Below are 17,709 nucleotides of genomic sequence, written 5' to 3' on the forward strand. Positions count from 1 at the left end.
AATTTTGCTGAAAGATCACGTAATATTTGCTATACAAAAGGGTAGGTAAATTTATTGCAAAGTCAGTAAAGTAGGTATGTGCCAGTGGCAAAGTGTTAATGTTATTAGTAGGTTTCTATCGCTTGATATTGGATAACATGCTCAATTGATATGCTTCATTTTTTTTGTTAAATAGGTAGAGTAAAGGTCCAGTAGTCAGCCATGCGCCAGTGGGCTAAGCACAGGAGCAGCGTGATAGTATATCGCCCGCGACAAAGACTACCCGTCTTTTTCTAAGTGTATTAATTAGAGAGTGACCCTATGTCGAGAGGTAATCTATGTCGCGGGCGAGATACTAGCGCGACGTTTCTTCAGTCTGCCTACAGTGGTACCTCTCTTGTCTAATTTGACTGCAGTTCTAGTTAGTAGTTTTTATTATAATGTTCATGTCACAAGTAGGTAATGTTACACGTTGATAAAATATAGTTTGAAAAATTGTGTGTGTGTATGTGTGTGTGCGAGTGTGTGAGTGTGTGTGTGTGTGTGTGTGTGTGTGTGTGTGTGTGTGTGTGTGTGTGTGTGTGTGTGTGTGTGTGTGTGTGTGTGTGTGTGTGTGTGTGTGCGCGTGCGTGCGTGCGTGCGTGTGTGGTGTGTACACTAAAGAAGTGTTGTCTCTGATATGATGGGTTATGCATTTGATATAGGACATAGCAAAGATCCCAGAGTCGCCAACCCTTACTTATTTTCTCATGACTAAAATATATGGAATAATATAGTGTTATTATGTACTTTTAATGTCTGCATACTTGCTATATTGGCCGATACAAGGTACTAAAGGTACGTAAAAATATTACAAACTTTTCTTAAATTATCATGGCTGATTTTTATGTATGTTTTAGATAATATGAATTATGTTATAAATATTGCATAATATATTAATAAATACTTGACATGTAAAATAACATTGCTTTTACTAATAAATGTCTGATTCAGAATCTGATACCCAGTAGTCAACCATTCAGCAAGTTAATTTTTTAATGTAGGTGAGCACTGGAAATTGAGATCACGGAACTCAGAATCCACTATTCAGCCAATAAAATGTGCAGGCTGGACACTGGGTAATTAAAACTGACACAAGCGGCTGATACTGGCAAAAACCCCCTTTATATTCAATGAAATATCTTAACTATTAATCTACTACGTTTTATCATTTACAAAAAACAATACTAAGGGCCTGTTTCTTAATGTTCAAATAAAGTCCTGAACAAGCTACTTGCCACTTATCTGACGAATTACCTTTACAAGATTTGTTAGTTTGCTACCCATTACTTTACACAGACTTTGTGAAACAAGCCCTATGTGTATAAAATACTTGAACAGAATTAGTGATTCCAATTAATGATTCCAATTGGTCAATTTGTCAATAAATTAGATGAACTTGATCTTAGAAATTTCATTAAACTCTGACTACACGGTGCCTTCAAATATCTAGACATTAAGTTACCGTATTAGGTTCAGTGAGCCGAGTTTTTGAAAAGTTTTTTTTTAGATCACAAAACGATTGCCACAAATTTTATTAGGAATCTTGAGGATTTTGTCTAGTAACTTCAATGATACGAACCTTGATATTTTGTCTTTAAAAAAAAATACGCACATAGGTCCAAAACGCACTTTAAAAATTTGTAATTGCTTCTCAAAATGCACAATTTTATTTTTGAAGGAACTCAGCAATTACTTTTTTCTGTTCTGACACTTACAAAAAAATTAAATTCCAAAACATGATATCCACGGTCCCGAGCACGCACAACCATCTCACTCAAGCGTACGCTTAGTGAGGGTGTACAAAACATTCAAATACACTGTCAACTGTATTTTTTAATTGCAGTGGATAATAAGAAATTAGTAGCAAGTATGCTCGTATTGCTGGTCGAACGAGGTTTCTTGATAATTGCATCTCGTGTAACTAACTGCATGCGCGACCCTGCCCAGACGAGTACCTGTGAGGTTATCGCTAGTAATTAATGCCTATATTAAGTTCCCCATGTCGTGGTCGCCGTAAGTTATATTCTACTCCATTAACTTAGTTTCGCTTGCCTGAACTTCGTTTTAAGTTGGAACGCTCACATTTTAAGGTACTTACTAGTAGTTTTGCAGCAGCGTTAGCTTGAGTAAATTAAATATGCTATAAAAAGCTTGCTATGCTTTTATTACTTAATATGCCTTATACAGCGTGTATGTTTGATACGATCGCATATACAAAGGGTAGTTAGTTTAGGCTTTAATGAACACACGTTCATAGGTTTTATAAAATCACAAACGCCTTTTATTTTTCCATGTAAAATATTCTCGTTATTTATGTTGTATTGTCATTTTTTTAATTAATAAATACAGTAAAAATGTACATCTTAATATTTCAGTTTTATTATTGCATATCGTAATGGAAAGTCATAAACATAATAAAAGTTTTGTCTCAGACGTCCCTCGTAAATAGAGCCGTAGCATCTCCGAAAACAACGACGCAACTTTGCTGAACCGTTCAGAAAGTTAGATTTTTACGCTCAACTGACTATTGCTAGATTAAGTAAGACCTTCAATTTTATTTTTATATAATTTTGAATGATGTTTTCAGTTTTTTTTCATTTCTTGATACGTTACTTTATGCTTCAGTAGTATTTTATTGAGAGATAACAAGGTAGAGGTACTTATATAAGCTTTGGGAAGTGTTATTGAATAAAGTAAGATTTAAAGCACCTCTGGGGCGTCTCCAACCGAGTAATTGAATTAGAATTTTAAACTTGTTTTGCACGAAGAACCGATGCTTACCACGAGAAATTTCGTACATTGACACTGATAGGTATATTGCGGCGCTGTCCCGCTCGCACAGTGTCAATGACCACCGGCCCCATAGACGGGGTAATTACGCGCGTGTGATAGAGGTATGAGCAGGCGGGTCAATGTACGAAATTCTTCGTGGTAAGCGTCTATTCTTTAGAAAAAAAACAGATACAAAACTGTAAACAAAATTACAGGCCAATCCTGGAAGAATATTCCAGGGTCATGACCAGCCCAGTTACCCACAATATAAGCCAGCTAAACTGGTAGGTAATGTGCTAAATAAATAAACACATTAGTTGGTAACCTATACCTACATATAAGCCTCTACTATCAGAACATGTAAGACTAAAATGGCTTGGAAAAAACGGTGTAGAATTATTTAAAAAAATCTGTTTTACATTAAATTGAAAAATAATAAATAGTGTTTATTCGTGAAATAGCATTATTTATGTATTTTTTAGGTCTCAGGCTATCGTCACCATATCAGATTTCATCTAAATCGGCTTTTAAGCGTGAAAAGGTAAGTAACAAACACGACAAAAAATAACTGTCGCATTCCTAAATGTAGTATGGATGTCAGCTTGCCCCTCTTAAATCGGCGCAGGATATGAAAATAGCCAAAAACAGCACATTTATTATAATGTTCAGCGACAGTAATTATTCGAGTACATTGTGTTTTACGGCCCCGTATGCACGCACGGCCAGAGCGGAATAAAGGATAGGTCCACGCGTCGGTTAGAATGAGCGAAAAATATTCTCCTCTTGCGGGACCAATTTGTCACTGTCTCCGCCAATTTCCTCTTGTAACTAGTTTTTTCTTTGCGCCACGTAAATTTAATTTGAGCTCTTTGTTGAATCGTTTTGAAGCGGTTGTTTCCGGCTCATGTTTGCGGGTCGTGCTGCCGTTCATCCAAACTAAACACAACATTAATTGGTATTGGTGTAAGTGGTTAAAATCACATATTTGATACTTAAGAGCACTTATACAACGTAAAATGTGAATTATACCGTGATTTATTTAGTATTAGGTATTTTTAAGTAGTAGTACTACTACTCGATTTTCGATACTATTCATATTTTTTATACAATAAAATTTTGTCTTATCATAGACATGGCGATAAATTGATAGATCTCGATTAAACCGATAAATTGATAACGCAAAAAAAGACAATAAAATAAAATAAATTACTTCTTCTTCCTCGCGTTGTTCCGGTATTTTTGCCACGGCTCATGGGAACCTGGGGTCCGCTTGACCACTAATCCCAAGATTTGGCGTAGATACTAGTTTTTACAAAAGCGACTGCCATCTGACCTTTTAATCCAGAGGGTAAACTAAGCCTTGTTGGGATTAGTCCGGTTTCCTCACGATGTTTTCCTTCACCGAAAAGTGACTGGTAAATATCAAATGATATTTTGTACATAAGTTCTTAAAAACTCATTGGTACGAGCCAGGGTTTGAACCCGCAACCTCCGGATTGCAAGTCGCACGCTTTTACCGCTAGGCCACCAGCGCTGTTTTTAATAAAATAAATTACTATTAAAACAGTCACCTATAATAAACTAAAAAAGATGTAAACCACTAAAGCATCTTAACTGTACGAAATGCAAAATCAGTCGAAAGTAAAATCGATTCGATTACTTAAGACGAAAGGGGACGACCGCCCCAAAACCACCTTTCCATACAAACGTAGTCCCCATTTTGCTTGCTGGATATTAACATTATTGAAAATATTTTTACACAATTTGATGTGTTTTAATCATAGCTATGCCCAGTCGTTTGATTTTTTTCGATTTTTTCAATATAATAAAAGTTATGAGCATTTAAAAATTGTATCAAACCTGTTTTACGCTTCTACCTTTTGTAATAATAAAAAAAACGGAAAAAATCAAACGGCCGGGCATAGCTATGCCTAAATTACATAACATTCTGTAAACATATTTTCCATAATATCAACATCCAGGGAGGAAAATGAGGACTACGTTTGTATAGAGAATCGATCGTCCTCTTACCTCTTAATCTTATCACATTCCTAATCGCTAGACTTGACACAATATATTGTCGTAGCCTCATCACTATAAATATCAATAGAAAAAGTACGAATATCCAAATATATGATCTTAGCATGGTATAAGGTGACAGAAATTACCGAACGGGAAAGGCTTATGGAATTTTCAGCAGGAGTAGCAGAGAAAGAGTTATTTGTTCTTTTCATAGTCCCACTTTTCATTTCTGCCTGCTTCTAAAAAGTTCTAAAAGCCACGTCAAATAGGCATCGGGAGACGTATTGTTGTTAGCTACGGGTGCCTGGTGTTTATAGTGTTATTTTATCACTAACGGCATTAGTAATAAAAACCTATCAAAGACTGAAAAAAACACAGGGACAGTCTTAAGTCGTTTTGTAAAAAAAAATACAAAAGCTAAATAAATAAACATTTAACGTTTGCTAACAAACGTATTTTTCAATATGCTAATGTATGATTGCGCAATTATAAGAGATGTTTTTGGCAAATATTACGCCGCTATTCATTTACATATTAAACATCGATTTGTTCGGGGTAAACCCATTCCATTCAGCAATTGATATTTTTGTTGGAAAGTTTAAATAGATTCCAGGCAATTAGTTCAATTTTTATTGGAGTGCGAGAGGAGCAGTATTGCTCGGGGCTAGCACTAAATCTTTCATCCCTCTCTCGTAAATCAGAATTTTAGAGTACGTTATTTACTGAACTAAACTGACCTCTCTCAGTTCCTTGTGATTTATATCCTTTTTGAAGTTTCATTTAACAGGCCTGTTAAAATGTTTTCGTCACGATCTGTGATTTTTCATAGAACTAAATATACGGTGTAATAAATTATCATTGCTAAGGTATGTGTTTTTACTAGGGGTTCAAATATGAATGGTCATTTTGGTGCTCATAAATAAAACAAAATAAAATCTACATTACCTATTTATGGGTCAGACGATAATCTACTTTGAAATCGTAACCTGTACCACGCCATCAAAATGTTGTAAGCGCCGTAAAATTCATGGCGCTTACGCGGTTAGGTCGCGAGTTTCACGCTCCGCGTCTATGGTTTGCTGTCAAAACAACAAAAATTGCGAAATATACTGGTTCTGTAGTATATATACGTAGTAATAATAGTTCAATGGATACTACTAGCCATCTGCTTGTCACTTGGAGACGCTCATATTCAATGCGTCAGTGTGCATCACAGCCATCACAGGCTAAATAGACACTCAGCGCGGTTGAGACTGTTGACTGGCCCCGTTTGCAGGCAGAATATGCCTTTAATCCTACACACAACTGCACTAACATCTTTATCTAATTATGGACGATAGCCTACTCTAAACGATTTCGTGTGTTACTTAAGACAGGTGGCAGATAATATCATTACTAAATAACATGAAACATGGTACGTTGCTACAAACGATAAACAAATACGAGTATTAATGGATAACAAGTATTTTTTGGGTAGGAAATAATACCAATTAGCATTTTTCTTCAGTTTAAATAAAAATATGCAATTCTTTTGTACATTCATACTTATAAATATTATAACATTAATAGGTAACAATACTATAGTATCAAAAGTAATTTAGCATTAGCAGTTGAAACTCGTAGACTCGGAGCGGTTTAATCAAGTATCGGATGGAGCGAGTGACTTTGCATTGAACGAGCCCGAGTCCTGCAGTGGAGACAAAGGCTGCTAACTTACGAAATAATAATCCAGTTGCGACCCGGCCGCGCCGCCATTGAGCGTCCAACTGAGTTTACATTTCAAATTGTTTTTCAGCGATAAGGGTCACAAACAGATGCAAACTCTACGTTTTCTCTATAAACATTCAAAAACCTTAGCATTCTCCAAATCTAGCTCAAAGCTATGTAACGGCGGTGCTACACAGCAAAGTTAAATGGTATTATTTAACTAGTACTAAACTATTATAACTATTATAATCATAGTGACAGAGAAAGCTTAGAACTGCTATGTGCTACCACTTTGTAACCGCACTTTTATTTATCTTGTTACCCTCTGCTGGGGCGTAGGGCTCGAATCATATTCTTCAACTGACTTCGGTCTTGGGCAGCTTGCAAACTCCTCCCACCATATCCCTAATACACCTAACCCTTGCTAAAAAACTTTATTATAATTTTTTCCTACTCCTCTACTGTTATCTGCCATTTATACATTTATTAATATGAATATAAGAACATACATAAAAGGTTTCAAGAAAAGTCTATATTGTCTATTCCTCATAACAGCACTTGTGCTTTAAAATCGCTATAACGTTACTGCAATTAATGGCTACCAACCTAACAAAATTAAAACTAATGCAGTTTTAAACTAAGTGCATTGCTGCCAACTTACAAAATGTTCATTTGGTTGCATAGTAGAAACAATTGCTTCATAAGTCAGAAACACGCATGCGACACCCGTAATATAGCAACACCCATAGACTACGAAGACCGCTTAGCGTTGCTTGTTAGTTTTCATAGGCTACTGTGGCCAAAATCGAGAAAAAACTGTCCAAAAATTTAATTTAGCAAAGAGCAAGTACCAGGGCCTCATGAGTTACGAGGAAGTGTCGCTGACCGGCCCGGCCGGGCCGCGGCAGGCCGGGCGCGTAACAAGGTATGCTCGCGTATCTTTAGCTATATACTTTTGATTTGGTTACCTAAATTAAGATTTATTTTTGTTGACTCGTAGGAAAAGTATTGTATGCAACGTTGTATAAGTGGGTCAAAAAATTCTCGTGGCGTATTCCTTACTCACGCTACTCGCCTTTTTTGACCCTTCTTATACAACTATTGCATAAAATACTATAATGACTTGAAAATAGTGTCAAGATTACGACGTAACAACAAAATATTGTAAAAAACCAGCCAAGTATATGGCACTTCAACTTGCTATTGGTGTACAAATAGAATACTAATTACCTACATACTTACTTTATTCCTTATTACTTATTTCATAATCTAGCTGTCATTAAAGGGTGCGCCATTGTCATTGAAGTTCATATAAAATTGCAAATTCGATTATTAAAACTCCGAAAATGTTTCTCATAAAATTTTACATTCTAATGATCATTACACATATTTATTTTAAACAATAATATTGCAACTTCGAATTTATTATATTCATAATGTCATTCTTCATAAATATCTCTATTGCTAAAATTGATGCAAATATTATTGTTCGACATATCGATTTAAAGTAATAAAATTGGAAATTCGATTATTGAATCTCCGAAAATGTTTTTCATACAATTTTACATACTAATGATCATTATTAATTTTAATTTTAAACAAAAATGATTGGAAAATCCTGTCACAAAGGTGGGTTAGGTTAGGTTAGAATTGCGACCCTCGCAGAACCGAAATCCTGCCAGAAAGGTGGGTTAGGTTAGGTTAGAACTGCGACCCTCGCAGAACCGAAATCCTGCCAAAAAGGTGGGTTAGGTTAGGTTAGAACTGCGACCCTCGCAGAACCGAAATCCTGCCAGAAAGGTGGGTTAGGTTAGAACTGCGACTCTCGCAGAACCGAAATCCTGCCAGAAAGGTGGGCGATATGCTAGTCCTCGTTTTGGGGTTACTGGGGTTATAAAATAATAACATTACATTGCTTATAAAAAACATCGATAAATCCATTAATATGTATTTTGGCGATAAACACATACTTAAAGATTCACACTTCTCGATCACAGTGGAAAATAATTTATGCACATAAGTAGTTATACAAAGTAAGTTTATGATTATTTAGTTTATATAAAACATCGGTATGAGTCATGATGAAGAGTTGGAAATGACAATATTAAAAACAATTTTCGGCCAAACATACCGTTATGAGTAATGTTGTATAATGTAATAGGACAACACATTTTACCACTTTGGAAGGGTCTCTCGCGCAAACTATTCAGTTTAGAAAAAAATGATATTAGAAACCTCAATATCATTTTTGAAGACCTATCCATAAATACCCCACACGTATGGGTTTGATGAAAAAAAACTTTTTGAGTTTCAGTTCTAAGTATGGGGAACCCCCAAAATTTATTGTTTTTTTTTTTCTATTTATGTGTGAAAATCTTAATGCGGTTCATAGAATACATCTACTTACCAAGTTTGATCAGTATAGTTCTTATAGTTTCGGAAAAAAGTGGCTGTGACATAATCGGACAGACAGACGGACATGACGAATCCATAAGGGTTTTTTGCCATTTGGCTACGGAACTCTAATAGTATTTTATGCAACAGTTGTATAAGAAGGGTCAAAAAAGGCGAGTGGCGTGAGTTACAATGTGAGCCGGAGCCGAAGGCGTAGGCGAACATTGTAAAGGAATACGCCACGAGAATTTTTTGACCTACTTATACAACGTTGCATACAATATTTTTCCTACGAGTCAACAAAAATAAATCTTAATTTAGGTAAACAAATTACAGCAAAAGTATATAGCCAAGACGCGCGAGCATACCTTGTTACGCGCCCGGCCCGCCCCGGGCCGCGGCCGGCCGGTCAGCGACACCTCCTCGTAACTCATGAGGCCCTGGTACTTGCTACTTGCTAAATTAATTTTTTGGACAGTTTTTTCTCAATTTTGGCCACCGTAGCCTACGGAGACTAACAAGCAACGCTAAGCGGTCTTCGTAGTCTATGGGTGTTGCTATATTACGGGTGTCACATGCGTGCTTCTGACTTATGAAGTAATTATTTTTACTATGCAACCAAATGAATATTTTGTAAGTTGGCATCAATGCACTTAGTTTAAAACCGTATTCGTTTTGGTTTTGTTAGGTTGGTAGCCATTAATCGCAGTAACGTTATAGCGTATAAAAGCACAAGAGCTTTTATGAGGAATAGACAATATAGACTTTTCTTGAAATCTTTTATGGATGTTCTTATATTCGTGTTAATGAATGCATAAATGACAGATAACAGTAGAGGAGTAGGAAAAAATGGGTTCAACAGTGGTGAATATACACTAAGTTGAGGTTGCATGCATACAGCGATACTTTTATAATAAACCGTTTGATTTGAACAGGGGTCCCCAAATATAGCCTGTATCTTGGGCAACCAGTTAATGAATTAAAAATTAGAGAATTATGCTTAAAAATATAGCTTACCAAATATACTATTTAACTTTTGCTACTAGGGATTTTCGTCTGTCAGTTCATCCTTCCACTTAGCCTTAAGGGACTTGTTAGTTAAGCAACATACATTACCACAACATATGGGCAAATTCGAGATTTGTTGACACAATATTTAATGTTTATTTCTCCATACAAGCCTGTATTACCGTATCATCACTGCATTATCTCCTCAGTCTTATTATAATCGATAGTTAGCAACCAGTCACATATAACTCGCTTTTCCTGTGTAACATAATTAGCATGTAGCTCCTTAATTTTACTATTGAATTGTACACTGATATAATAATAATTATTTTTCTTGTCAGGCGAGTACGGCATATTGTAGCTGACTGCGGCGTAGCAAATAGGGGGAGTCCAGCTTGTCCCCTATCATCATGATGATGTTGGGGCTGGCGCGTATCCGGCGCACCAGGCATACGGCCCTCTTGCGGATAGTGGCATAGAAGCAATCTACCATGGCTTCGGCGAACATCCCTGATGCGCTACAGAAGCACGACAGCCCTATCAACACCCGGAACGCGTTGTTATACTGGATCATGACTTCATAGGCCCGTTTCGTAGGTATATGAAAGCCATATACTGCACGAGTACAGTGAGGTGCGATGGTTTCACTGAGTTCCAATGCAAATACAATACATGTAACTACTTTAAACTGAACTAAATTATTTTTCTTTCCAGTGCCATGATTATTCTAATAGTAGATGGGTTTGGCAAATGTGAAATATCTGAATGGTACTTGAAAACAACATTTGTCACACTTACCACGTTCGAGTGGCACAATGCCAAGGTCCTGTTCAAATAATGTAAAACTTCGACTTCGTGTTTGCGATATTTGTTTTAATTTGTGATGCAATCAAACCCTTGTTAAATGGGCCAAAACATTTTTCATAGACATCATGAAACAAATCGACTTTAAAGCCGAATTGTATTGTCCTTATAATCTTTCTTTTTTTATATTCAACCCTTTTACTTCTTCAAAGCTGTAAGATTAAGCCTCAGAGAAATGTACCCAAATTGTTAACTTTCTTATTGTCCACAGGAAAGACGACAGCTTTCCCGAACACTTTAGACCCAAATGTGATTTTACTTATAGGTAATCAGATAGACATATTTAGCAGCTGTTTATCTTTCTACAAATGCTGAATATAACATACTGGTATATTACAATAGGCATATCGTACATCGTAGTGTACGAATGTGGGTGCTTACAACCTCAGACGTATTTAGTTACTTGGACTTAGTCGACATTTTAAAAGGTAACGAGTATATGTTGACAGCTTAAGATTTGTGCACAGCAAGTTACACATTATAAAATTTCATATGTTACTAGTTCGTATTTCGTGAGTCTCAAGTATTTAATAATACTTTATAAGTTTCATTTCTTTTGTCGGGAATGTGTGTAAATCGAGTAAGTTTTATGATAAACTTCTTGATAATAAGTATCAAATTCGATATTTTTATCCATCAGCAATTTTACCCAGTGCTAAAAAATTATCCTCAATCTAGAATTCATTCGCGTGAAGCGTGTCTAACGCAAGCGGGCAAATTTGTATTCAATCTTATATCTTTTCAGCGCATAGACGAGAAAAATATTGTTTTAAGGCTCCAGATACCTACTGGAATAATGGCATATAACTAAATATAATCATTAAAATGCTTAACTAATTTACAGCCGATTGCAGGAGCCGGTTCAAGCTTTTCAATAAATACTCCACTTATGTAAATATATACTCGTCGTGTCGAAAGTGTTGATTCCCTGTATGACGAGCTTCTGATACTTTTAAGAGAGTTACAATTGTGTTTACGCTCCGATGTTGTTTCAAAAACAACCACGCTTAAAACAAGCCTCAGAAGATAAGTCGAAAAAAATGAAAAATCGCTTTTCACGCCCGGCCCATCTATCTAATAAACCTAATATTGGTTCGATACGCGCTCAAGAGGCGTGAAATGACGCCCTCTCCCCAAGCCGAAGGGAGGCGCAAGAACCAGTATCGATAGACCTCTAGTGTTTTACTTCCCCGGTAGCAAAATCCTTATTTTTATACCGATTCCCGAGCTCTGTACAAAGCTCTGGAATTCTGGTTATAGAAAATTAAGCCACGTATGCAATTATATTCTTGTACTGATAAGATTTGAAAAATCAATTCTTTTATATTACAAATTGTTCTCGCCAGATCATTTATGGTAATTAATGACTAAAAAACATAAATACTTATTAAATGAAAATGTTGGCTAACTTAGTGTCACTGTCTTACTGCGAGTGATAAACTAGGTTTTTTAATAAAAGTGGTAAAATACATTCTGAATAAGTTACAAAATTATCTTTATCGGTCCGGGCTGTTTCAGGGTACCAAACGACCAAAGGACAAAAAACAGTCTTTAATTACCTAAACCGTTCCAGTAAAACTGAATTAAACTTTCCAAAGAAGAGTAGAGTAGGGAAGCTTTAAGTTTGTAAATGATATAAATTCCCCCGGTTAAGTCCTAGCACCGTCGAAATCACATGGAAAGAAATCTAAAGAAATTATTAAAGACAGCTAGATTATTCTCTATTCAGTAAGAAATATGTAGTCTGCATTATTGGAATAAATAAGTGATTGAAACGCGTTCTAAATGCGCCTATTAATTTTATTGTAGGTGCCTAATTTTACTATTAACTAATTATATCTTCACAACTTGATTCTGTTATGAAGAAGGGGCCTTTAAATGGTGATTCAGAATACGTGGACATGATGAACTCAGGGCATTCATTAATTATAGTTAGTTAGACATAATAGTTATTATAGGATAGGCAACTGTTTCATACAAGTATTAGTGAACTTAACATAATTTTTGGAGTTTACTCCTTAAGGATCAATTTTTCATTTATAAGCCCGCAGTATGACAGTTTTTGGGGAGTAAAATCAAACGTAATGTTACGTTACGTTATATTTCGTGCGCCACTTATCGTGCGCATCCCCTAACCTAGCAAAGGCTGCATAGAAACACTTTATCTATTAAATGTTAACAGTTGTCAATTTGCGGAGATTTGATCTTATATTTTATAATATTTATTAAACCTCGTTCGTAAAGAATTAACTCCAGTCTTGCGTAGGAGCTGATACACATACACTTTTTTCTAGTGTCCATAAAACAAATTAATTTATTTACGACATGCATGGACATCTTACAATTAGAATACTTCTCTCAAATAAGTACCGATACGATTTGCTTTACCGGTGACAACTTGACAAGTGTCAGAATGTTATTAGAGTTTGGTTACTTTAGAAAAAAACCGTATCTCACTCGAGTGTGACATGTTTTCATTGTCAAAGTGCTGTCATAATGGTTAAAGAGGTTTTATCTTTATTAATTACGTGTTGTAGGGTGATCATTATGGTAGATAATTAAATTGATCCTTACCAGAAAAGTAAAAAAAAATTAAAAAGGTGTAATTATTTTACTTAAATATAGTGATGAACGATCCATTAGCATTACATTTACTGAGTGTATAGGGTTGGTAGTTGGTAGGGTAGTAACGTTACGCCCCATTTGTATAGTTAGAAAAAGTTGTTACAGTCTCATCTGTTGAAATTGAGATGTATGTATTACAGGACTAAGTCCCGCAAATTATAAATGTCTATGGATACCTTAGCCTTTGATGATGAAGGGTATTTTGATTCGTAGGGTAACATTGATAAAAAATAAAAAATAACTGAACTACAGGAAGTCGGTTTTCGAACGCCAGCTTAAGAATTTAATGATGTGAATGACAACCCTAACAGAGATACATTATGAACACGTTCAGAAACTATTAAACGTAATTACTTTGTACACCTACGTATATAAATTAATTTCATGTGAGACGAATTCAATTTACGAACTACTGTTGTTTCAGTTTGTAACTAGGGATTTTTTTGATCTTTCTAATGAAGGGTGAGAACTACCTATACCAGTACTAAAATAACTATTCCTGTTCCGTCCGTCCCAAGTTAATATTAGGTACTACAGACCTATCCACAACGTATAGGTATATTTTTGTCGTATCTATATTTTCAATGTGCCGTAACTCAAACCCTATAGGAAACTCTTAATATGGCCACTGATGTGCATAAGGTGAATATACCTACATATATATATATAATACTACTTGAATACAATGATAAATAAAATGTATAATAAATTTAAATAAATGTCTAAATGTTCATTTTTTGCATACGATGGCCGTTATATTCATATGAGACTGTAACTTGTTTGTTTAATAAAATAAATAGCATAAATTTTATAAATCGTCGTACCTTTAAAAATGTCGTACCTGTGTACTCGTAAACTGGGAAATAAGTTCAAAGCAATGCATTGTATGTGAAGTTCACAACCCGATTAGAGCCAGTGTGAAAACTATAGTTCAATCCTTTTTCATGCTTGAGAAGAGGCGCGTGCCCAGGAGGAAAATGTGTATAAACTAGATAATTAATATGTTATTATAGTATATTTAAGAAAAGTTCCTTCCACTTCTATCATCATTTCATATACTCGATTTTTTTTAATTACTCTTTATTGCCAAAATTTATAAAATATTTTCTTAACGATTTTCCCTAAAAATATCATAAAGGATGTGTTCAAGTTAATTATCTTCCGATATCGTTGGAAATAATTAGATTTTTCTGCTCAGAGCGTGGCCGCTGGGGGATTAATCAGTTAATGAGGCAGACACGTACGAGTTAACGAGCGCCTAATTATACCACGATTTATGGCGCAAAACCTCCCTGTGGGTCGCAGGTAACATTAAATATAACAAATAAGGACTGAACCGATGTATATCTTACTAATTGCTAAATATCCTAATCACTATTTAAAAAAATACCTATGCATTATTGAGGTTGAGGGATTAAAATTAGCTATGTGGTTACATACGTTAGGTACTGTAAAACCGGGTCCCTAGAAATCACAGGGTAAATAGAAAAATTTTGAAGCTTTTCTTTCAAATTGTTATATTTAAAACCGTACATATCTATATTTCGATTTTTAGTAGAATATTTATACTTTACATGAATACCAAGGGCCGGTAAAAAACTGCCTAAAAGTATTTTTTTTTTAAATTCAATAAGTATTAAGTCCTCACCGAAATAAGAAATGAAGCTTGACGGAGCGTTGTTTTAGCGATATATGTAGTAATATTAACAAAGTGCAAGTTATATTAACACAAAGTATAAGTAGTGGGGTTGTCTCTCTTTCAAAGGTCTACAAAAAGTCCGCGATGGTGAATGTCTATCTCTGAAGGGTAACTTACTACACCCATTCTTAACTTTTAGAAAAAGATCACATAATATGTGGCATTTGCAAAGCTAGTTACACGGATATTAAGCATTTCATACAGATTACAATGGTCCCTTACACCATACAATTCAAATAAATATTTCAGGAGTATTCGTAAATTATAGTTCCATTTTGAGCCATATAACTTGTACGAAATGTTAGACGCTATCCATGATTAGTTCCAATTTTCACCACCGTATGCCCTGCGATCGCTTTACTTACCACCACCATGCAAATCGCTCGTAGCCTATCCGAAGGCTGCGCAACTACACAAAACAACTGTTTTGTATTGACATGATTTTTACTACTATACCTCTCGCCTCGAATTATGGTCCATATAACAGTTTATTCAAGTCGGCTTTGGTGAACTTAATTGAAAAATAATGAAATAAATATGTTTTCACGTATTTTTATTACCTAAATATTACATTCCTAAATAAATTAATATGTTAAACTTCCGATAAATGTTGCTCCATATTAAAACGAACTGTCATAGGGACCAACATTTCGACGCGATAGGTGAAATTACTACTGAATAATCAACTTACTGTGGTCGAACATCCTAGGATCAACGGTAGTGGTGGTAGGCTGCGTAGTCATGTCATCTTCGTCCTCGTCCGGCTCGAGGGTGGTGGTGGTGGTGGTAGTGCGCCGCTTGCGCGGGCGCTGCTTGCGGGGCAGGGGCGCCGTGGGGCGGGGAGCGGGGCCCCGCGTCAGCGTCGCCACCGAGGTGCTGCCGGCCCCGTCCGCGAACACGAGCGCCACCAGTGACACGATCAGGAGTCGCGTCACTAGTGGCGCTAATCGCCACATCGTGCCTGAACAAGAAAAAACATTATTTTGACAACGCGCTGTTATTACTGTAAACAGCAACTGTTACTTGTTGCTTTCACTTTTATTTATTTATTTTAGTTTTTATTGTATTTATATATTATTTTTTCGAAAGTTCTGGGTGTCTTACACGTCGTAAATGTGAACGCAAAAAAATTAACACTTGTATGTATTATTATGTTAGTGTCAAACGGCCCGATTTGGCTGAAATTCGTTACTGTCATCCCATTTTAACTTCCATAAATACAATAATTCGGTATCTCTCTAGATCTTGTAAGTTCTTTATTTAACGCTCTTTGTACTTACTGAGCTTACAATTTTCAAAAGAAAACAATCTTAGACAAAGTATCGGAAAAAGATGTAAAAAAGTTGACTCGGGCTACTTTATTTACGATATAACTACGTCATTTTGAGGTTAGAAGTTCGTTAACTAGATAAAAAGCGACACAGGTATGTAAATTAAAACCTCTCTGAAGAAACTCGAGTAGAGGTAAAACCATCATATTATTTCAACGTAAGTAAGCTGGTAGAATTGTTTATTGTGGAAAATTAAAAAATAGTCCGCATACCATATACACAACAAAAGCGAGATTCCAGGAGACTAGAATTCAGAGCGTCATAGCTATCAGAGGGAAAAAATGTTCTATCATTTTTTCACAAGTACAGGGGCAAAAATTCACCTGCACTTTGTTTTATTAGAGTCTCGCGGCAGGTTACATAAACAGACGGTAGGCGCGAGGGTGGCGCCCCTCGAATCTAGAGCTCCGGAGATAGCATCCGTAATTGTTACCCTAGCCGAGCGCAACCGGGGTTGGTACTTACATATGGACTCTCGGTCAAACATGCTTCGTAAGTTATCCGATGTGCAAAATATTGGGTACGTCAGACTCAGTGCACATCAACCCCGCAGTGGCCTCAAACTAAACTGGTGAAATTATGAGAAATAATATATTTTTTAAATCTAAATGTACCAAATTTGAATCTGCTTAGTCTTTTTTTAGTGAGATAAAGTACAATTTTGCTTTAAATGTGGGATTCAGTTTCATTTAATCATTTAAGGCTAATGCATTGCAATGAATTTTGTACATACGAATAAGTGTTGAAGAAATGGTTGAGATATATGTTGCTTTATAGTCGTTCAATATACAATAGGGTCTATTCATTACCTATTTATACCGATATCAAAATCATATATTTCAAAGGAATATAGTCAGGTAAAATATTTCATAATCGAAACCTTTTCGTGGAACTGAAAATGAATGTCCCACAGGCCAAAGTGTAACATTCATCATAGGCCTGGAATTGCTTTCCGACTAGCTAAATGGACTTTCGCTGTAAAGAGGGCCGTCAAACCTAAAACGGGCACCAGTATGTCTATCATAATCTTCCCCTCGTTCTTGGTATGTGTAAAAGCTTTTTTCTGTTTTATTGTATTTGAAGGTTTTGGGTGAAATGTCTCAATTACTTCTTGGGTAGGTAGCTACCCCGATCACACCGGACCCTGACAGGGGCTGGGACTTCGCGGTGATGACCTTTCAACAATTCTGATAGTGCGCTATTTTTTTCAAATTTTTATTTTGTTTGCTGTGTGATTTTAAGTGTGTTGAATTTTTCAGTGTATTT

At 35.8% G+C, this 17,709-nt stretch overlaps 1 protein-coding gene across 1 annotated transcript in view; it reads right to left on the bottom strand.

Annotated features, from left to right (window-relative positions):
- LOC133516815 (epithelial discoidin domain-containing receptor 1-like) overlaps positions 1–17,709 on the bottom strand; it is a 277,132-nt gene that overhangs the window by 116,635 nt on the left and 142,788 nt on the right. Inside the window, exon 2 of the mRNA XM_061849795.1 lies at positions 15,804–16,073. Coding sequence (XP_061705779.1) covers positions 15,804–16,068 — 265 coding nt within the window. The 5' untranslated portion in view covers positions 16,069–16,073. The remainder of the gene's footprint in view (positions 1–15,803; positions 16,074–17,709) is intronic.

Source organism: Cydia pomonella, chromosome 1 (genome assembly GCF_033807575.1).
Source record: "Cydia pomonella isolate Wapato2018A chromosome 1, ilCydPomo1, whole genome shotgun sequence".
NCBI classification, from domain to species: domain Eukaryota; kingdom Metazoa; phylum Arthropoda; class Insecta; order Lepidoptera; family Tortricidae; genus Cydia; species Cydia pomonella.